Source organism: Amphiprion ocellaris, chromosome 4 (assembly GCF_022539595.1).
Source record: "Amphiprion ocellaris isolate individual 3 ecotype Okinawa chromosome 4, ASM2253959v1, whole genome shotgun sequence".
In the NCBI taxonomy this organism is placed as follows: Eukaryota; Metazoa; Chordata; class Actinopteri; family Pomacentridae; genus Amphiprion; species Amphiprion ocellaris.
This window is the reverse complement of record NC_072769.1, coordinates 28,569,917-28,591,786: the sequence shown is the minus strand read 5'-3', so window position 1 is coordinate 28,591,786 and position 21,870 is coordinate 28,569,917. Positions and strand designations below refer to the sequence as shown.

Sequence of the window (21,870 nt, the reverse complement as noted above, 5' to 3'; positions counted from 1 at the left end):
CTCGTTCACGTCGCGCCGTTCAAGTGGACGTCCCTGCTGCGTCATTTGCGCGCCGCCTCGCTCCCGATGCGCTCTTTTCCCGACAGCCTGAAGATAGATGTTCCGATTTCAGGTGAGTTATTGTCCCGCAAAGAAAACCCGCCGCGTCCGTTAATTAACAGGAGAAAATGTCGGTTGTTTTTCGGTGAGCCAGTTGTATTTCCGGCCCGTGTGTCCTCTGTACGCCGCCTGTTATCTATTGTTTATGCGACGGCCACATTCAATGCGGTTGGCGGCCTGTGAAGCAGCGCGCTTTCCTGCTGACACGAGTCGGAGGGAGAGAGCGCCTTCCCGGCCAGCGGTGACCGGACTGAACGGGCCGTTTCTCGGATTGGCCTCCGTTTAGAAAAGCCTGTGTGTGCTGGCTGTTTTGGTCGTTTAAGATCGGTCAGTTTTCACGGCAGCAGTTTTCCATCGACGTGGGTTTTAGGTGATGTAACGTCAGCGTTAGCATCGATGCTAACAGGCTATCCTGTTACCTGCAGCCTGTCAGGGGGCCCTGGACAAATTCTGATTTATTTTTTATTAGATTTTAACCAAACTTAATAGCTTAAAAAGCCACACTACTAACTATTTAGTTAATAAACCTGCTCAGCATGGGAGATGTTTTCCCCACTGGGACACCACGCTAGGTCTGAGCCAACTATTATCCGAGGCTAATTCTGCTAAAATCTCACTAGTTTATATGTTAATTTATATTTTACTAGAGGACCTGGACTGGTGTTTTAGTGTTTAAACCAAAGTGGATTCCTCATTCAGCTCATCTGATTAGAATTTAAGCCCACTTCAGTGCATCCTAATGCTTGTTAAAATGTTATTATGCTAACAAAACAGATTTTTAGCTTCCAGTTATTACTAATATTCAATTTAATTAGTGTCACAGGCTTGATTCTACCAGTTGGGTCTAAAATTAAACTCATTGCTCTCAACCATGTGGCATCAGGGGTCCATGTTCAGTTTGTAAAATACAGTTTTGATCATGTAGTTCTTCTTTATATAACTTAAACTAAATATTAAATCTTGTTTTATGCAGCTCAACATTACATGTGCACAATTTGTGATCCAGAGATGCAGTTATAAATCAGTCACTTTATTTATTCAGCTCTTTTTATTGGAAAGAAATGTGCAAAATTTATTAATTTTGTCCTGCAGGTAAAAAAATCATGTAGTAGCATCTCTGTAAACGCTTCACAGAGAACTGGTTAGTGTTCTTCTCTTGATAAAATATTTTTGTGTTGTTGTACCTCTAACAGGAGACTCAAAACTGAGATGAGTTAAAGAGACTCCTAGATTTTTTACTTGTTGATGTGGTTTTAATGTCAGCGCTGCAGTTTCACATTAAATTTCTCTCATATATCTTATCTTTCTTATCATATCAACGTTGCATTGTTCTCCTGTGAATAGTTGCTGCTTGATACAGAAAGAAAACGTGCACAGTTCTAATCTTTCAATGACTAATCTACAGGAAAAGATAGAACATGATTTACTCTGATTTAAAGGTTCTCGTATACACAAAGTTGTATTTTTTTAAATAAACCTTTAAAAACCTGACTAAATACATCTGAATTACAACCAAAATGATACATTTCTATAAATGCTAAATTACTTGCCAAAATACAAAAACTTAAGAGGGACATGTCTGCTTATTTGGTTGCAGATTAAATAAAGGTTGAAATATGAACTGAGCTTTTAAATCAAATTGAAACATTTTAAAATGAAAAAATAATTTTCAAAAATGGTTAAACATTTTCTTTTGGAATGAAGCTTCTTCTGTGTGATCAGTATAAAAATATAAAATGAAAACACCGAATAGAAGAGTTTTTTAATTCATCAACTCTCTGTAAAAATGAAAATAAAATAAAATTTTTAATAAAGCAATGTGATGTAAAACTACTGTATTTCATATGCAGGTCTTTCCAAGGTACTGTATAAAAGTTAAAAACAAATGAATTATCCTCATTAAATCATGATCTGTGAGTGGTAAAGAACACTATTAAGCTAAATATTGATAGAAACGATCAGTAATAGAGTTATTAATGAGATATAAATAATGTTGGGATTTTTTGGGGCGTTTCTGCCATTTTTGAATAATTGAACATCATTGCTGTTCCTGAGAATCAAACCTAACAGGACGGTTAAAATGATGCCTGTCGTATTTAAACTCATATAAGGGTCTAATAACATTCAGTTTAATTGATTTATCTAATTTCTTTCTGCAAACAAATAGAAGATTTGGTTGCAAAAAGAAATGATGTCGTCCTTATAATTGTTTCCGTCACTCGTCACAATAAAAATCATCTCTTTAACTGTTTAAATCTGCATCACAAAGCTCTGGAGGAAAAATCAGCCAAAGGAAAACACTATTTTGGATGCTTTTGTCGTTTTTAAACCAGAGGATGAATGTTATTCAGCTTTTTAAGAAGGATTTCTTGTGTTTGGTGCAAAATGATGCTGCTTCAAGTCATATCACCCAGACAATTTCATGTTCTCCATGAAAAATTAGAGTTGATTTTAGTGAAATATTATACAAGTGAAAGCTAAAACAGTTCCACTATTTGACAGCAAAAGCGAGAGAGGATTTAATTCAGTAAAATTGCCAGATGTTGCTGTATTTCCATCACTGGTTCTTTGTTTCTGCTAGTTGCTTCACTGGTTTTCCTTTTAAAAGAAATGCTAAGAACATTTTGTTAGTGTTATTTAACAAAACTGATTTATTGTACACCTCTACAATTGTTATTTGCTAATGTAGTCAGGCATATTAACTTATATTCAACATGTATGTTCTTTTCATGTCATTGTGCTCTGGTTTCCCATCAGACGCTTTTACTCAATAAAGCATTTTAGATTTTGAACATAATAATATGATTTTAGAATAACTTATGTAATAACTGATGTCTTAAGTCAGGCCAAATAGCAAATGTATGACACGGTGTAGATGTTAGTTTGACTTAGCTGCCTTTTGTTGTAATGTTATTTAGAATTTTTATAGTAAAAGATGTTTAATATTCTATATATTATATACACTGCTCTTAGAAAGCTTGGGGTCACCCAGTTTCATGTTTTCCATGAAAACTGACACTTTTATTCATGTTACATGAATGCTTTCTAATCATCAATGAGTCTTTCAACACCATTAGCTAACACAATGTAGCATTAGAACACAAGCGTGTGCAGTTTTTGTGGTTTTCTGTTTTGTTTTTGTGGTTTTCTGTCTTGTTTTTTTGTCATTTTCTGACTTGTTTTTGTTGTGATGGTTGCTGGAAATGCTCCTCTGTACCCCTATGTAGATATTTCATTAAAAATCAGCCGTTTCCAGCTAGAAAAGTTATTTACCACATTAACAATGTCTGAACTAGATTTATCATTCATTTAATGTTATCTACATTGGGGAAAAAAAGGATTTTCTTTCAAAATAAGGACATTTCTAAGTGATCCCAGACTTTTGAACGATAGTGTATGTTCTGGTATCTTAATGTGAGTTTATTGTAGATATCTTTCAGCTCCATCCTCAGTCTCCAGAAATTTAATCAAACTGTTCAGTTATAAAAACTATTGAGAACTTGAGGATGAATGAGTTGTTGTTGTGTAGTTTTATAAAACGTCATCATCCAACCAGTTCTTGTTGATCTATTGTTTGCTGAAGCTGTGATTAGACTCTTTCTATAGTGAAGGTTTGCAGTCCAACACACCCAGTAATCATTTCTAATCACTTTGAGATCTTCTCCAACAAACAGAGACGGATATAAATTCAGTGTATTCAGCAGCATCCTCAACACCAATTATGGCTGCAAGTATTCTGACTTTTAGTGCCAGAAATAAGCAGAACAGGTAAATTATGACAATAATAAGGTTGGATTTTATGTTGTTGAGTCACTTTGAAGGCTTGTATTTAAAGAGACATTGGACAAACGGGGTCCTTGACTTACGGCGAAGTTCCGTTCCTACATAAGTCAATTTTCGTTGTAAGTCGGAACTCAAAGACAAAGCTGTTCCGTGCATCACGATGTCAATCAGTTCTTCATAAAAGACATGAATACCAATGACTTTCATGCATGTATGAATAATTTTACAAGAAGCTAACAGAATATGTTCCACTGTTTTTACATCTTGACCTAATAATGCCGATGTTCATTCTCCGGTTGTACACCGCCTTGGATTGTGCTACATTCACTAACTTTTTCTCTTCATTGTGGCTCCCAGCGTAAGTCAGACTCTTCTGATGCTTGGAAGAAAAGAAAAGCCGTCTCCATGGAAGTGAAATCTGATGGATTAAAATGCTGGGAACAGGGCCAACCACCGACTGAATATTCTGTTATCTTCTTGTAAAATTACTCATACATGCATGAAAGTCCTTGGTATTCATGACTTCATGAAGAACTGATTGATATTATGATGAACGTAACGGATTTGTTTACATTTTCACCAAAGTTCCGACTTACTGATCTCTGTCCAGATAATGGTTTTAGCAGCATCTCCATCTATACTAATATATCTAAAAACACACACCATGTGACCACTTATGTTCTCTCTGCTGGTGAAAACATAAAGCCGGGTTTACGTGACAAAAAGTAAGACTGATGACGGAGCTTAGCCGCTGCTGAAAACACACAGTTTGTTATTTGTGTTGGAGTTTTATGTTTTAAATCTACTGGTGGGATGGAGCCAACATGGATGACTGATGCAGGAATAATTCTGCTGCTGATGAAAGTTTAATAACCTGAAAGTGCAGTCAGAGAACCTCTTATACTCCGTTGAACCAGTTAGTTAAAATCTTTTGGTGCAGAGTTGCTTCTCCTCTGTGAAGTTTTTATTCTTTTTTTTATTTGGATTCGTGTGTGAATGACTCCCAGCCCCTCAGTGTGAAACCTATCTGGTTTAATATGCAGTTTCATGTTCATCTCCTCCTCTGCAGTCCCTGGATGAAGACTGTACGCTGGAGGAGGAAGACGAGGGGTTGGTTGAAGAGGAAGATGAAATCGATCAGTTCAATGACGACACCTTCGGAGCCGGGGCCATCGGTGAGTCCCCCATAAATCATCTTTAAAATGTCTGTTTTTATTTTAATACTCACAGTTGCACGCTTTGATAGAGTTCAGTTTAAGAAAGGTGGTCTGTTAGCAAATAATCTGAAAATACAGATTGTGAAGCAGCGCTGCGATGTGGAGGGATTTAGGTTTTTATTTTCCCACAGCCAGCCGCCGTTACTTACATCTGAAAGCATAAAAACAACCAGACAAACTAACGTTGTTGGTTTTCCCTTTAATCCTCTGAACTACGAGCAGTTTTTGTACGTTTTTGTTGCTCGTCTCATTTTTCGTCACTGTGGGCTCATTTTTTACAGAAATAATCAACATTTTGGACAAATTTTGAATCATTTTGGACGTGAATATTTACATTTTTACAGTCTTACTCCTCTGCTCATCATCAGTAGAAAGATGTTTCACCATGCTGAATGGATCTCCAACAGCTTGCTCCTCTGTTTTCTGTCTCTGAGCCATGCTGCATTTATTTATTCATCCAGTAACTTTTATTTTACTCTGTCTTTTGTCATCTCGATTTTCTGTCTTGTGTTTTTGTGTCTCGTTTTTGTCACTTTGTGTCTCATTTTTGTTGTTTTGTAGTTTTGTGTCTCTTTTTGGCATTATGTGTCTCCTTTTTGTCATTTTGTGTCTCCTTTTTGTCATTTTTGTGTCTTTTTTGTAGTTTTCTGTCTTGTTTTTGTTATTTTGTTTCTCTTTTATGACATTTTTTGTCATTTTGTGTCTTGTTTTGTCATTTTGAACACATTTTGAGTAATTCTCCATGTCTCCAGACTTTTCCTCTCTGCTCAACATCAGTAGAAAGATGTTTCACCATGCTGAATGGATCTCCGACAACCTGCTCCACTGTTCACTGTTACTGAGCCATGCTGCATTTATTTATTCAGCCACTAGCTTTTTCTGTTCTCTCATATAAATTTTTTGACAACTTTTAGGGCATTTAGAATAATTTTTCAACAATGTATGCCATTTTGGACCGTTTTAAACTAATTTTATGTGAGTTTGTGTAATTTTAGACAGTTTTTGAGTCATTTCTGAAATTTTTCTGCGTGTATTTTGCACGAGTTTGTGTAATTTTGCTAAAATTTTGAGTCATTTTGGATGTGAATATTTCCATTTTTGTTGCCTCTCCAGACTTTTAACTGTTTCTGAGCCGTGCTGCATTTAGTTTATTCATCCAGTAGCTTTGATATTGCGCTCATGATCATTTTGGACAGGTTTTGAGGCATTTTGAGGAATTTTTCAGTCAATGTCTTCCAGTTTATGTAATTTCAGACATTTTTTTTCGATCATTTTTCCACAAGTTTGTCATTTTGCACAAATTTTAAGTGAATTTTGAGTTAATTTTTAGCAAGCTTTAGGGCATTTAGAGTATTTTTTCAGCAATTCTGCACAGGTTTATGTAATTTCAGACAGTTTTGAGTAATTTCTGACCATTTTCTACATACATTTTGCACAACTTTGTGTAATTTTGCCAACATTTTGAGTCATTTTGGACATGAATGTTTACATTTTTGCTGCCTCTCCAGAACTTTTTATCATTTCTGAGCCGTACTGCATTTATTTTATTGATCCAATATGTTCTATTTTCCTCTCATGGTCATTTTGAACAAGTTTTGAGGAATTTTGAGTATTTTTTTCCAACCATTCTGGACAAGTTTATGCCATTTTGCTGCATGTTTGTGTAATTTTGGACAATATTTGACACATTGTTTTAAACCATTTTGCACAATGTTTGTCAGACCTCTTGTTTTTGAGCTGTGCTGCGTTTATTTAATGGATCCAGAGTGTTTTATTGTGTCTCCTTTAAGCTGCAAAATCTCTACTAAATGCCCTTGTTTACCTCCAGATGACGACTGGCAGGAGGAGCACAAGCGTCTGGCGGAGCTGGATGAGCGGGATGAGCTGGCGGCGGGGCTTGGCCTGGGAGGAGGAGGACTGGGAGGAGAACCGGACTTAGGAGGAACCCAACACTCCTCCTCCTCCTCCTCCAGCCATCTGCCTCCATCAGCCGGCTGCCTCCCCCTTCCATCCTCCCTTCCTCCCCTCGGCTTCTCCTCGTCTTCCTCCAAACTGCCTCCACCAGGTCAGAGCTCGTTCCTCTTCCTCTGCAGACGTTTAGATTTAAGAGTTATTTTTTCTTTTAAAGTCAGACCTGCACTGCTTTTATTAATCTGACTTAACTGCTTTATATCTGAATATTAGCTCTTTTTTTATTTTACTTTACCAAAGTTAACACAAATCTGGACTCAACATTTTGTAAAACATAAATTATATTTAACTCTGCGCCTCGACTCTAATCTGATTTCAACTAAACGCGTCGACTTCATGTCTTAAAGATCACTTTTCTGTAAAATTTGAAACAACAATCTGACTGGAAAGAACCGAAGATGTTTTGTTTTGTCGTTTTGTGTTTCTTTTTTGTCTTGCTTGTTTTTTTTGTCTTACTTTTGTGATTTTGTGTTTTGCTTTATTCATTGTTTTGTGTAGCGTTTTTGTCATTTTGTGGGGTTTTTTTGTCTTGATTTTTTTTTCTTTTTTGTTTTTTTCTCATTTTTGTAGTTTTGTGTCTCATTTTTGTAATATTTTGTTTTATTTTTGTTATTTTTTCTCTTTTTTTGGTCTGACTTTTGTCATTTTGATCATAATGTAGAATCCTTCATCATTCAGTTCCAGATGACTAAATGTTGATTTCCTCTGTAGAAACTCTGTAAGTTGTAATGTCTAATTGAAGCTGTGAGGAACATTAAAGTTTCCGTCTGATGAAGCAGAAATGTTCTGTATTTCTAAACAGCCTCTAACTTTTCCTTCCAGACGTGGAGGACCGACCCGGAGATGGAGACCTGGCCGAGTCCCTGGCCAGACTCATCCTGGAGGCCGACCCGGCCATCGCAGGGGTCGGGGCGGCCGAGCGTCCCGGTCCTCCCCCCGGCTCCTCTGGGTCCACCCTGCCGGGTCTCCACGGTCTGGACCAGCCCCGGGTCCTGCAGCAGACCCCCTCCATCCCTCACCAGCATCCCCATCACCCCAAGCTGCCCCCTGGACCCTCGGCTTCAGGTCAGTCCAGCAGCTGGACCGGACTGGATCTAGTAGGACAAGTCCACTGGTACCACTGGTGTATCGGTTATTGTTTTATTACGGGTATAAAGACGTGTTCTCCTGCTGCTCCTCTGCAGGTCCTCCTCCCTCCTCCATGCTCAGCTACCAGCAGCAGCAGCACCTGATGCGTCGAGGCACCGCTCCAATGGGCCAGGTTAGTGCTTTTATTTTATCTTTGTTCCACTTTATTTCCTGTTTGGATCAGGGGGCTAGCAGGGTTAGCATTTGAAGCTAGCTGCAGACTCTGTGTTACTAAGTCCTGCAGCTCTGTGGAACCAGAAAAACATGAAGGAGGAGAGAGAACTCAGAGATGTCTTCTGTCAGTAGGACTCAGTCTCAGAATTTACCTAAAACAACTAGAAATTAAGTTAAAATGAGAAAATCTGATAAAAAAATTTACTTGAGCTTTGTCAAAATTGACTCAAAAATTGTCCAGAATTACTGAAAACTTAATTAAAACATCAAAAATGTTGACAAAAAAATACAAAAAATGTCTTAAATGACATGACATTTGTCCAAAACGACAAATAAAATTCTCCAAAATGATAATTAATCGTCCAAAGTAGCTCAAAGTTAGTTTTAATTATTGACTTGTTTAAGAAATGTCAGCATAGCGACTCCAAATTAGGGTAAAATAACAAAAACAAATTAAAAACGACTCAAAATTTTGTCTCAAATGACTTGAACTTTGTCTAAAGTGAATCAAAAATTGTCCAAAATTACCCAGAACCTACTTAAACTGTCATAATGTTGTCAGAAATACTAAAAATGTCTAAAATGATGCGAAGTTTGTCTAAAATAACAAAATGAAATCATCCAAAATGACTAATAGATTCTCTAAAACAACTCAATATTAGTTTAAAATGAAATTAGTTTGCTTGTTTTGGTTCTTTATTTTTTTAAAAGTTTAGTTTTAAATGTAAAAAAACAACACAAAAATACCACAAAGTGGTTCCAAAGATGGATGAGTATCTTCTGTCAGTAGGACACCATTAGAAGAAAGGAAATTATAAAAATTAAGAAACAAAAGTTTAAGTAGTTGTTTGACCAAAAATGTAAAAAACAAAAACAAAAAAACAAACCAAACAAAAAAAACCTAGAATCAACTTGTATAACATTTTCCATGTGTGTTACTGTCATTGTAAATAAAAAAGGAGGTTCTACAGACTGTACAGATTTAACTATTTGGATTTTTCATTTGCAAACACTGCCTGCAGTTCACCTGAAAACTCTGAATTTTTGTTCCGTGACAGTTTGTCCCAGCTGATTTAATTCTGGCTTCTTGATGCCGCCACAGAGCCCTGAATTTTTTGATATTTATTGTGGGGTAAAAGGTATACTTTGCAGATTTTTATTATTTTTGTTAGTATTATTTTAAATAAGATGTGTAGAATAAACTAGGGCTTTGATTAGAATAAATTACTTGGAGCTTTTTCTTACTGTTTCACACATTATTTGTTGTGATTTTGTGTCTTTTTTTTGGTGATTTTGCATCTTTTTCTGGTAATGACACATTTTCATATATTTGTGCTTTTTGTCCACCTATTAATAGTTTTATATGTTTTCATTTTAAAAAAATAAATAACAAATATGTTAATTTACATATTTTTTGTTTCACCTGCTGTTACTAAACAGTTAAATTAATGCATCTGTTGTTTCCTTTAAGGATAAACTGATGTAGTAGAGCTGAGATTTACTGCAGGAGAAGTTGTTTAAACTTGATTTACATTAAGTCTTTGTGTTTTAGGACCTTATATGTAACGTTTCTGTTTCTGTCTCTCTTCCAGGTGAACTCTCACAGCATCTGGGAGAACAGTATGGGCTTCGGTCCAGTCAGCGTCACCCCTGGACTGGTCACACACATGGAGGTGAGGAACTCTAGTTCTGGTTCTACAAACACTGACCTCCATGTTTAGGTTTCATATATTAAATCACCGTAAGAACAGACTGGAAGCAAAGCAGCTGCACAAGTTCATCTGATTTCTGAAAATACAACTATATCAACTACTGATTTTACACCTTTTTCATGTGATTTGGTGTCTTTTTGTGGAGAGTTTGTCTTTTAGTGGTGATGTCACATTTTGTTATGGTGATATGACCCCATGTTGTCGTAATTGTGTGTCTTTGCGGTGTCAAATTCACATTTTTTTGTAGATTTTGTCTTTTTGTTGTAATGTCACATGTAGTGATGATTTTATCTATTTTTGTTGTGATTTCACATTTTCTTGTTGATTTTTATGTCTTTGTTGTGATTTCTCATGTTTTTGTGGCTATTTCACACCTATTTGTTGGGATTCTGTGTCTTTTTTTGATGATCTCACATCTTTTTGTAGCGATATGACCCTTTTTAGGGTGATATTGTGCCTTTTGTGGCGATTTTACATTTTGTTGTTGATTTTTGGGTCTTTTTGTTGTAATTTTGCATGTTTTATAACGATTTCACACCCATTTATCATGATTTCGTGTCTTTTTGTGGTTAATTTGCGTATTTTTGTGATAATTTCAAATTTTCTTGTTTATTTTTGTGTCTTTTTGTTGTAATTACACGTTTTTATGCTAAGTCTTGAATTTTTTGTATTTTTGTTGTGATTTCATATTTTTGTGGTGATTTCACAGCTATTTGTCACGATCGTGTGTCTTTTTGTGATGATTTCACATGTTTTTGTGATGATATTACCCTTCTTTGGGGTGATAGTGTGCCTTTTTGTGGTGATTTTATATTTTGTTGTACATTTTTGTGTCTTTTTGTTGTAATTTTGCATGTTTTGTAACGATTTCAGACCTATTTATTGTGGTTTTGTGTCTTTTTGTGGGGAATTTGCGTATTTTTGTGGTAATTTCACATTTACCTGTAGATTTTTTGTGTCTTTTTGTTGTAATTTCTCTCATGTTTTTGTGGCAATTTCACACCTATTTGTCACGATTTTGTGTCTTTGTGGTGATTTCACTTTTTTTGGACGATTTTGTATTTTTGTCTTTTTGTTACGATTTCACGTTTTTGTGGAGATCTCACATGTTTTTGTGGCGATATGACCTTTTTGTGGTGATTTTGTGTCTTTTTGTGGTGATTTTGCATATTTTTGTTGTAATTTCACACCTACTTAGCATGTTTTTTTTGTCTTTTTGTGGTGAATTTGCATATTTTTGTGGTTATTTCAGATTTTTTTGGTTGTGATTTCACATTTTCTTGTTGATTTTGTGGTTTCACATGTTTTTGTGGCGATGTCACACCTATTTTTCACGATTTATGTCTTCTTGTGGTAATTTCACGTTTTTTTAGAGATATGTCTGATTTTGACGTTTCTGCATCTTTTTGTGGGGTTTTTTTCATGTGTTTTTGTGGTGATTTTGCATCTTTTTGTATTTTCTCCTTAACTGATGAATACTCTTGCCAGAAGTTGGTCTCAGCAGGAGAAACTGCCACATTCTTAAAGAACATATTTTATAATTTCATACAGTCGGAGCAGAGGAGGCTTCACTAAGTTTCGGATGTTTCTGATGTTTTCTTTCCCATCTTCTTCCTCCTCAGGACAGTCCTCTGATGTCTATAATCAAAGAGGTTGGACTTCCCAAACGTCCTCCTCAGGGGAGGAACGATGAAGGTCGTGATCTGTCTGAGAGGGTTCCTCCTCCTCGCGCCTCCTCCCCTGTGATTGGCTCTCCTCCGGTGAGGGCGGTGCCTATCGGGACGCCGCCCAAACAGCCGATGAGCCACGCTCTGAACCACCAGGTATAATCGCACAGAACACACTATGATTACACCAGAAGAGCCGTTATAATGTATGAAATGTCTGCTGTTTCGTTTGTATTTCCACCCGGCTGCAGCTTCAGCACTTAGCATGTTGCGTGTTTATCGTCTGTATCTGTGTGTAGATCCACCACCCCACAGCGGTTCATGTGAGAGCTCCAGTCCAGCACAGATATCCTACTCCTTTCCCCGAGCGTCTGTCACCCAACACCCTCCTCAATATAGCTGTGAGTTCCTCCTCTCCTCCACGTTTCCCTTCACTTCTCCACATTTGTACCAGCTGGACTTTCCGTGAATCGGGCTGCAAACTACCGACCAGGTTCAACACATCCAGGCCTTCTTTGTGTTAATTGATGTGACAATGTGATTTCTGCATCACCAGCTAAATACATCTAGGTTTCCATGGCAACGTGATGAATCCAATTTGTGATTCTGTGACTACACGGCTTCATTCGGTGGTTTTAGTAACGTTCAGATCAACAGGTTTACAGAGATCTAGCTGTGAGGCATCAGTTACCATGGAGACCTTGCTCCACAGCATCCGTTACCATGGAGATCTTGCTCCACAGCATCAGTTACCATGGAGATCTAGCTCCACAGCATCAGTTACCATGGAGATCTAGCTCCACAGCATCAGTTACCATGGAGATCTAGCTCCACAGCATCAGTTACCATGGAGATATAGCTCTACAGCATCAGTTATCATGGAGATCTAGCTCTGCAGCATCAGTTACCATGGTGATCTAGCTCAGTAGCATCAGTTAACATGGAGATCTAGCTGCGTAGCATCAGTTACCATGGAGATTTAGCTCCAAAGCATCAGTTACCGTGGAGATCTAGCTCCACAGCAACAGTTACCTTTGTGACACTAAAAACTCCGACTTAGAGGTCAACATTCCTGCTAACTCACTGATCTGACTCGGTAGTTCGGCCGTCTGCTTTGTCAGGTTTGATTTCTGTGTTTATGGTGAAAGATTTTCTGTCTGTGAAGGACCTCAGACGAGCTAAAATCTTGAGCTTTTTGTCTTTTATTAGTTGTCATTTTACTGCATGTTAAATGCTAAATTATATCAGGACAAAGTATTTTAGTGTCATTTAGTTTTTGATGAAACCATCGAGGTACTAGTACTAGGAACTAGTTAAAGAAGTGAATCTGGCTGGATGTTTGACCCAGCTCCATATTTACTGCTCAGATTTTATTTGTTATTTTTCTCACTGAACTCTGTATTTACCATGTTATCTGTCGTATTCAGAACTCTCCGCTGTGTCGCGGTCCATTCCCTCCCAGAGTCGGTCCAGTTCTGTCTCAGATCCAGCGGGCCCAGCTGCTCAACTCTCAGGTCAGTACCTCAGAATCAGTCTGTTGTTTATGAGACAGGCTAACGGCTAACAGCTAACGCTCTGAGATATAAATAAAGGTAATGATTCCTCCTGATGGATGGTGCTACTGCAGGAAGAACCAAATGCTGAAGAGCTGAGAGAGAACCTGAAGTTCATGTTTTTGTGTAGATGTCACACTTTTTGTTGTGATTTTATGTCTTATGTCTTTTTGCATCTTTTTGTGTTGTTTTCATGTGTTTTTGTGTCGGTTTCACACTTTTTATGGTGTATTTCCATGTATCTGTATTTCCTCCAGGTGGCAGGTTTTCCTCGCGGTGGTCCCGGTCCTCCTCTGTTGCCGGGTGGTGGAGGTTTCCGGCCGTTCTTCGGCGGTCCTCCTCACGGCCACCGGATGGGCCCTCCGCCGCCTCACGGACCCCCCAACCACACGCCGCCCATCCGGCACAACACCACCCACCTCCACCCACAGCACCGCCGCATGCTGACGCAGCGCATGCAGAGCCGAGGAGGGTGAGGATGATGAGGACGATGAAGCTGCTGCTGCATCTTTAGCGTTAAATAAACCTGCAGACTGACCGTGGTTGTTTCCCTGCAGGGACCGGGGTCGGACCGGAGGGGACCGGCGCAGCAGAGACCCCTACAGTAACCTGATGACCCAGAAGGAGAAGGAGTGGGTGACCAAGATCCAGATGATGCAGCTGCAGAGCACCGACCCCTACCTGGACGACTACTACTACCAGGTGAGCCCTGAACATCTGGGCTAGGGCTGCAGCTATCCATCATTTTAGTAATCCTAAAATATTTATAATTAAGGATGTCCGATAATATCGGCCTGATATTGGCATAAAAATGTATTATCGGTCAATGTCGTTACCGTTTTTTTGCCTATAATGAAAACCAATAAAATAATGCCTGGATTTGCTGGCATTTACCGGCGGGCAAATGATCACGTGACGCAGTTTGATGATGAGATTAGCATCATCAAACTGCGTCGTGAAGTGTGTAAAGAAGTGCAGCGCCAGCAGTTGGCGTGAAAAAAAAGATAGGACTACATTACCAGTTGAGTTCATCTACCAGTAGAATGAGGGGAACGCAGCTTTTGCTCTCAACCAAACTATTATCACTAGACAATGGGGAGTAGAGTGGGGGTGGGGCTTAGAAAGACGTTGAGATCCAGCTGTGGGTGAGTCCATACGGGCACTCAGAGATTCAGTATTCCACCAACGCTTCTCAGTCGTTTTATTTCCGTCTGGTAAGTCCACAGCGGTGGATTTGTAGTAGGATCACAATCATGTGATCATCAGCAGGCAGCTGACGTAGTGTTCACTTGTTGTTATGGTTACAGTAACACCATGCCAATATCTCTCAATGACACAGAAATCTTCAACAAATCCAGACTACAAGCTGCATCACTGCCAAAATCTAATCACTTGGCCCTTGTGTCATTTCTGACCTTCCCTGAAAATTTCATCCAAATCTGATAGTCCATTGTTTTTTTGAGTAATGTTGTGCACAGACAAATAGACGGAAGAACAAACGTATGCTGATCGTCACATAACTCTGCCGTGTTCCTTGGCAGAGTAAAAATAAATGGTGCTTGGCGTGTTTGGAAGAGTTAAACAGAGACGGCTGTGGTTGCTGGTGCAAAAAAAAAAAAGAATTAGCCGGTTGCTTCTGGACCACGTCATGAGTCAGACCCACAGAGCTGCTGTCCTCTGAAACTCACAACTCGTTTACTGGAGCAACATCCACTGCTGGGGTACCGGCATCAGGCTGACTGGGTTTGTGATTTACAAACACGCGTGTGCTCGTTCATTGCGGAACACGACGTGTTGTTCACCAGATCTCAACCACTCGTTAATCTGTGCTGAAGATAAAAATGTTTTGTCCAAACTGTCCGTGTTAAATCAGCATGTTGGTTCCATAAATACTCCTGACGCATAGCACCAGCATTTAAGAAAAGTCTTTCTGAAAAGCTAAAAAAAAAAAAAAAAAAAATGTGTGTTTTCATTGTATATGACGATGCCACTAGCCAGAGCATGGACACAATTCTGAATATGCTTGTTCGTCTATTTGATGATGAGGAACTCAACATCTGGCAACAGAAAAGTGAGCATTGCCTCAACACTTATGGAAAGAGTAAAAGATGTCAGAAACAAAAGAAGAAATAGATAGGAAAAAAATAAAGATTCAGCTTACCAGTTCTTGTAGCACTGTAAATGTTTCCTTTTATTGAACTGTAGTTTTCTGTAGTAAACTATTTGTTTATTTTCTTTTTTCTTATTTGTGTGATTATTTAAGTTGCCAGTTCTTAAAGCACTTTATTGTTTTTTGTTGTTATTATTTGAACTGAACTATAGTTTGCTGTTATAAACTAGATATTTATTTATTTATTTATTTTTTCATTTATTCATTTGCCCCAGTGTTTCCTCTAGGATTTTTTCCTGCAGCGGCGGCAGGCTCCCCGCTCCATTCCGTTCCACTCCAAAGTAATTTAAAGGAGCGGCGCTGGGATTTTAGTAGCGGCGGGCCGCCGCTGCAGAATGAATGTAGCGGAAACCCTGTGCAGGAAATTGAGAGTTGGACAGTATTGCTTTTCGGCAAAAAAGCCGATATCGGACATCCCTACTTATAACGTGTTGTATAAATGTGGACCATTAGCAGACATCCTCTCAGAAGTGTAGATTTGTCGTTTTTTTGTTTTAGTGTCCAGATAAACTCTTGGTGGTGGAAATTATGACAGTTTAACAAACTACAGTTCATCTGATCAGACTGTGTGAGATTAACTACTTCACAATAATCACTACTACTTGTAATACTACTACTACTAATACTAAATACCACTACTGCTAATACTACTACTACTAATACTACTTCTTCCTCTTCCTCCTCTTCTTCCTCTTCTTCTTCTACTTTTCTTCCCCTCTTTTCTTCCTCTTCTTCCTTCTTCTTCTTCTTCTTCCTCTTCTTCTTTTCTTTCTGCTTCCTATTATTATTATTATTATTATTATTATTATTATTATTATTATTATCATTAGATATTTTTATTATTGCTATACAGCATTTAGACTCTTTAAAACTCTTTTATTTGTAGAATACCAGCAGGATTTTGCTCCTTATTTCTTCTAGTAAGTCAGTTTCCACCTTATTTTGTAAATTATCATGTGAGGACACCTTGAGTGTGATGAGTACATTATCTGTAATCTATATTTGAATCAGTCCTGTCTGAGGATGTTTGTGTGCTGTTAAACCTGCAGAACTACTATGAAAAGATGGAGAAGCGTCAGGAGCGAGAGCGAGACAGCAGCAAGAAGGAGCACACCACCAAGCTGATCACTCCACAGGTGGCCAAGGTGGAGCACACGTACAGGCCAGGTAGGTGCAGCACAGCTCACCTGTCTGGATGATTGGATGCCGTCCTCAGAGACTCACGTCCTGTCTGTCCAACAGTTCAGTTTGCAGGTTCTCTGGGTAAACTGACCGTCTCCAGCGTCAACAACCCCCGCAAGATGATCGACGCCGTGGTGACGACGCGGACCGACGACGAGGTCGGGCTTTTGACAATAACTTTATTTTGAAATATTGAGCCTTAAATTTACAAACTTCACAATAACAAGCACAAGCTGTTCAGGATCAGGATCAAAAAATTCTTCCTCCTCTTATTCCTCTTCTTCATGTTCCTCTTTTTCTTCCTTTTCTTCTTATTCTTCTTCTTGTTCCTCTTCCTTCTCTTCTTCCTCCTCTTCTTCCTCTTCTTCTTCCTCTTCCTCCACTTCTTCTTCCTCTTCTTCCTCTTCTACTTCCTCTTCTTCCTCCTCCTCTTCTTCTATTTCCTCTTCTTCTTCTTCATTTTCCTCTTCTACTTCTTCCTCTTCTACTTCCTCCTCCTCTTCTTCCTCCACTTCTTCTTCCTCTTCTTCTTTTTCCTCTTCTACTTCCCCTCTTCTTCTTCTTCCTCTGCTGTCTTCTGCATTATCTATTTTTCTGTTAATATGAGCTCAAAAATGCAACTTTTCATGACAGCTGCATTTTTTTTATTTTTTTATCAACTCAACCATAATCAGAGATGATTTGATTTATTTGTCCAACATTCCAGATTCTGAATTAAAAACATGATGAGAAATAACAGGGAAAATTTCAGGTTTTTATCTATAATAGTTCCTCATATATTGATGTTCAAATAGCCTCAAAATTTAATATGAGAAAAACCTGCTGAAAATGGGTCCACTGGCAGATTTTTTATAAAATAATTATGCTGGAAAATGTTGGAGATATAATTTTAATGTTTCACAAACATCTTCATAAATATTCATAATTTATTCTCTAATATTTTAGGCAAACCAGAGCTGGTTGAGCTGAAAATTCTCTGAAAATATGACATCTTAATGAAAGTTATGTGAAGCGTTTTTAAAATTATTTTTGAATATCCTGTCTGCAGGAGAAGAGGGAGAAGCAGGTTTGGAATAAGAGGCGACAGATCCTCTACACCGTGGAGAAGGTAGGTTGGGGTTCCACCTTAAGGTCATACAGGAAACACACCTAGTTGAGTCCCTCCAGGTGACCTCTGTCTCCTTCAGATGTACAGTTTGCTGCTGGAGGTCCAGGACTTCGAGAAACGATTCGTCCAGACGCCCGAAGAGGACCGAGACGCTCTGGTGGAGCAGCACAAGACCAATACTGAGCAGCTCTGCAGCTCCCTGAGGGAGAAGGAGTGGGACGACAGGTGAGACAGGCGGGGGGACGACAGGTGAGACAGGCGGGGGCATGACAGGTTAGACAGGGGGGAGGGATGACAGGTGGGACATGGGGGAGGGACAACAGATGAGAGGGACGACAAGTGGGACAGGGGAGAGACGACAGGTGGGACAGGCGGGGGGACGACAGGTGAGACAGGGGGGAAGGACGACAGGTGGGATATGGGGGAGGGACGACAGGTGAGAGGGGTGACAAGTGGGACGGGAGAGACGACAGGTGAGACGGGGGAGGGACGACAGGTGAGACAGGCGGGAGGGACGACAGGTGGGAGGGGCCACAGGTGGGACAGGTGAGGTAACAGCAGTGTGACTCTCCTTCTCCTCCATCAGAGTGAGTGATGAACAGTGTGTGATGATCATGTCTGTGAGAAAAGGGAAGCGGCTCATCTCCAGGCTCCTCCCCTTCCTGCCGTCACCCCAGGCCGCCGCCGTTGTCATGGCGATAGCCCGCAACCTCCCCGCCTTAGCCAAGAAGGACAAGCAGGACCAGGTACCATTAACCGTTCTTCCTCCAGTTAAATCACCTGTGAACCAGCAGTTAGCTTGTTAGCTAGCAGTTAGCCTGTTAGCTACCAGTTAGCTTGGTAACTAGCAGTTAGCCTTTTAACCAGCAGTTACCCTCTTAATTAGCAGTTAGCTTGTTAACCAGAGGTTAGCTCATTAACTAGCAGTTAGCTCATTAACTAGCAGTTAGCCTGTAACTAGTAGTTAGCCTGTTAACCAGCAGTTAGCTCATTAACCAACAGTTAGCTCATTACCAGCAGTTAGCTCATTAACTAGGAGTTAGCTCATTAACCAGCAGTTAGCCTGTTAACTACAAGTTAGCCTGTTAACCAGCAGTTAGCTCATTAACTAGCAGTTACCCTCTTAACTAGCAGTTAGCTCATTAACTAGCAATTAGCTCATTAACTAGCAATGAGCTCGTTAACCAGCAGTTAGCCGGTTAACCAGCAAGTTGCCTGTTAACTAGCAGTTAGCCTGTTAACCAGCAGTTAGCTATTTAATTAGCAGTTAGCTGTTTAACTAGCAGTTAGCTATTTAACTAGCAGTTAGCCTGTTAACCAGCAGGTAGCTCATTAATTAGCAGTTACCCTGTTAACTAGCAGTTAGCCTGTTAACCAGCAGATAGCTCATTAACTAGCAGTTATCCTGTTAACTAGCAGTTAGCTTGTTAACTAGCAGTTAGCCTGTTAACTAGCAGTTAGCCTGTTAACCAGCAGTTAGCTCATTAACTAGAAGTTAGCTCATTAACCTTCCTCCTGTTCAGGTGCTGTGCTGGTTGGTGGAGCCCGTTTCTACGGTGATCCAGTCTCTGTCCAGTTCCAGCCTCACAGATTTACTTCAGGAGCTTCAGGGCAACGAAGGACAGCTGGCCACAGTACTACACAACAAGGTACACACAACATCACACAATGTACACAACAATAAGCCCTTTAAAGACATCATCCAGTGTTCCAGCAGTAGACTGATGGTCTCTGGTTCTTTAATCTGATGGTCTCTGGTTCTTTAATCTGATGGTCTCTCTGGTTCTATAATCTGATGGTCTCTGGTTCTTTAATCTGATGGTCTCCGGTTCTTTAATCTGATGGTCTCCGGTTCTTTAATCTGATGGTCTCCGGTTCTTTAATCTGATGGTCTCTCTGGTTCCTTAATCTGATGGTCTCTGGTTCTTTAATCTGATGGTCTCTGGTTCTTCAATCTGATGGTCTCTGGTTCTTTAATCTGATGGTCTCTGGTTCTTTAATCTGATGGTCTCTGGTTCTTTAATCTCAGGGTCTCTGGTTCCTCAATCTGATGTTCTCTCTGGTTCTTTAATCTGATGGTCTCTGGTTCTTTAATCTGATGGTCTCTCTGGTACTTCCTGTCTAGTTCGGTGTGACGCTGCTCTACCTGATCCTGAGTGAAGGAGAACGAATGCAGAGCTCCGACCCAAACTGTCAGCTGATGGACGACAATCGATGGTAAACATTCCTCAACCTCTCTGCTAACTCTTTGTTACTAACTCTCTGCTAACTTGTTGCTAACTGTTTGTTGCTAACTCTCTGCTAACTTGTTACTTCGTCTTTGTTGCTAACTCTGTGCTACCTCTTTTTTGCTAACTGTGCTACCTCTTTGTTGCTAACTCTGTGCTACCTCTTTGTTGCTAACGCTCTGCTAACTTGTTGCTACCTCTTTGTTGCCAACTCTGCTAACTCTTCATTGCTAACTCCTTGTTGCTAACTCTTCATTGCTAACTCCTTTTGCTACCTCTCTGCTACCTCTTTGTTGCTAACTCTTCATTGCTAACTCCTTGTTGCTAACTCTGCTACCTCTTTGTTGCTAACTCTTTGTTGCTAACTCTCTGCTACTTGTTGCTAAGTCCTTATTGCTAACTTGTTGCTAGCTCTCTGCTAACTCCTTGTTGCTAACTCTTTGTTGCTACCTCTCTGCTAACTTGTTGCTAGCTCCTTGTTGCTAACTCTCTGCTAACTTGTTGCTACTTCTTGTTGCTAACTTGTTGGTAACTCCTTATTGCTAACTCTCTGCTAACTTGTTGCTAACTTCTTGTTGCTAACTTGTTTGTAACTCCTTGTTGCTAGCTCTCTGCTAACTTGTTGCTACCTCCTTGTTGACTCCTTTTCCTCCCTCCAGGACTGAGTTGGTGTTTTCGGTGACCAGAGAGCTGCTCAGCGTCCCGTCCTCCTCTCTGTCTCCTCCTCTCTTCACTCCTCCAAACCTGCTCTCTCTGTTCTCTCGATATGTTGACCGGCAGCGGCTGGAGCTGTTACAGGACAAGCTACAGTGAGTCGCACGCCGAAGCCATCTTTGTTTTTATAAAATATAATCCTAACATCACAGTCAGATAGAATACTAAGTTTTATTCATTTGATTTGTGCCTCACTAGCTGAATAAATGTGGGTTTCCATGGCAACACGATGCATAAAGTGACCTGGTTGTACATCATCAGTTACCATGGTGATTTAGCTGTGCAGCATCGGTTACCATGGGATTTAGCTGTGACGCATACGTTACCATGGTGATGTAGCTGTATAGCATCAGTTACCATGGTGATGTAGCTGTATAACATCAGTTACCATGGTGATGTAGCTGTGTAACATCAGTTGCCATGGTGATGTAGATGTTAAACATCAGTTACCATGGATATTTAGCTGTGAAGCATCAGTTACCATGATGATTTAGCTATGCAGCAACAATTACCATGGTGATGTAGCTGTATAACATCAGTTACCATGGAGACCCAGCAGGTTTTGGACCATTGAGACACTGAAACTGTGACATTAGGCTCAACAGGATGTTTTTATAAAGACTTTTTTAGTTTTTGTTGATCTTTTCAGACTTAGTTTTACACACGTTTTATTTACAGAGTCTCTTTAAAATTCCTCTGTTGTTGTTGTTGTGCTGCATTATAACGACTCTGAAGCTGTTTCTTGCAGGTGTTTCAGTAAAACTCTTTCCTTTGTGATTCCAGGATGTCGACTCTGTCCAGGTAGAAGTTCCTCCAGACATCATCAGACTTTTCTCTCTGAGGATCATTTTAACCAGAACCTGTCGTCACGTCTGTTTTTCTTCGTCTAGTCTCTGGTCGGTGTGTGAGTCTGAGTGTGTCTGTGTGTGCGAGCGACGGTGAGACGGTTCGAATGACGATAAAAAAATGAAATCTGCATTTTTAAATATCTTGTTTACGATTATGCCTGTGATGAACCTTCAAATTAAAAGTATTTCTATTATATAAAAACCTGCGTCTGCTCTTTTTTGCTCTTTTTGTCATTTAACAAAACAGGAATTTCTGTACAATAGTATATTCTACTTTAATGATCCTTAATAAACATAATTTTGCTTTCAACTAATG

General features: G+C 39.5%; 1 protein-coding gene across 2 annotated transcripts; it reads left to right on the top strand.

The window, feature by feature from the left end:
• The first annotated feature begins 8 nt into the window (after window positions 1-8).
• patl1 (PAT1 homolog 1, processing body mRNA decay factor) lies at window positions 9-21,756 on the top strand. 2 transcript variants are annotated; one of them, XM_055010097.1, is made up of 20 exons: window positions 9-112; window positions 4,952-5,057; window positions 6,928-7,164; window positions 7,893-8,135; window positions 8,255-8,331; window positions 9,965-10,045; window positions 11,707-11,907; window positions 12,051-12,152; window positions 13,179-13,265; window positions 13,562-13,776; window positions 13,862-14,006; window positions 16,524-16,641; window positions 16,717-16,814; window positions 17,705-17,764; window positions 17,844-17,989; window positions 18,351-18,510; window positions 19,288-19,413; window positions 19,890-19,981; window positions 20,652-20,801; window positions 21,490-21,756. In XM_055010097.1, the coding sequence occupies exons 1-20, from the start codon at window positions 98-100 to the stop codon at window positions 21,509-21,511; spliced, it is 2,481 nt and encodes an 826-aa protein (XP_054866072.1). In that variant the 5' UTR covers window positions 9-97; the 3' UTR covers window positions 21,512-21,756. The 2 variants fall into 2 exon arrangements, with proteins under 2 accessions (XP_054866072.1, XP_054866073.1); XM_055010098.1 differs by lacking the exon at window positions 12,051-12,152.
• The last annotated feature ends 114 nt before the right edge of the window (window positions 21,757-21,870 follow it).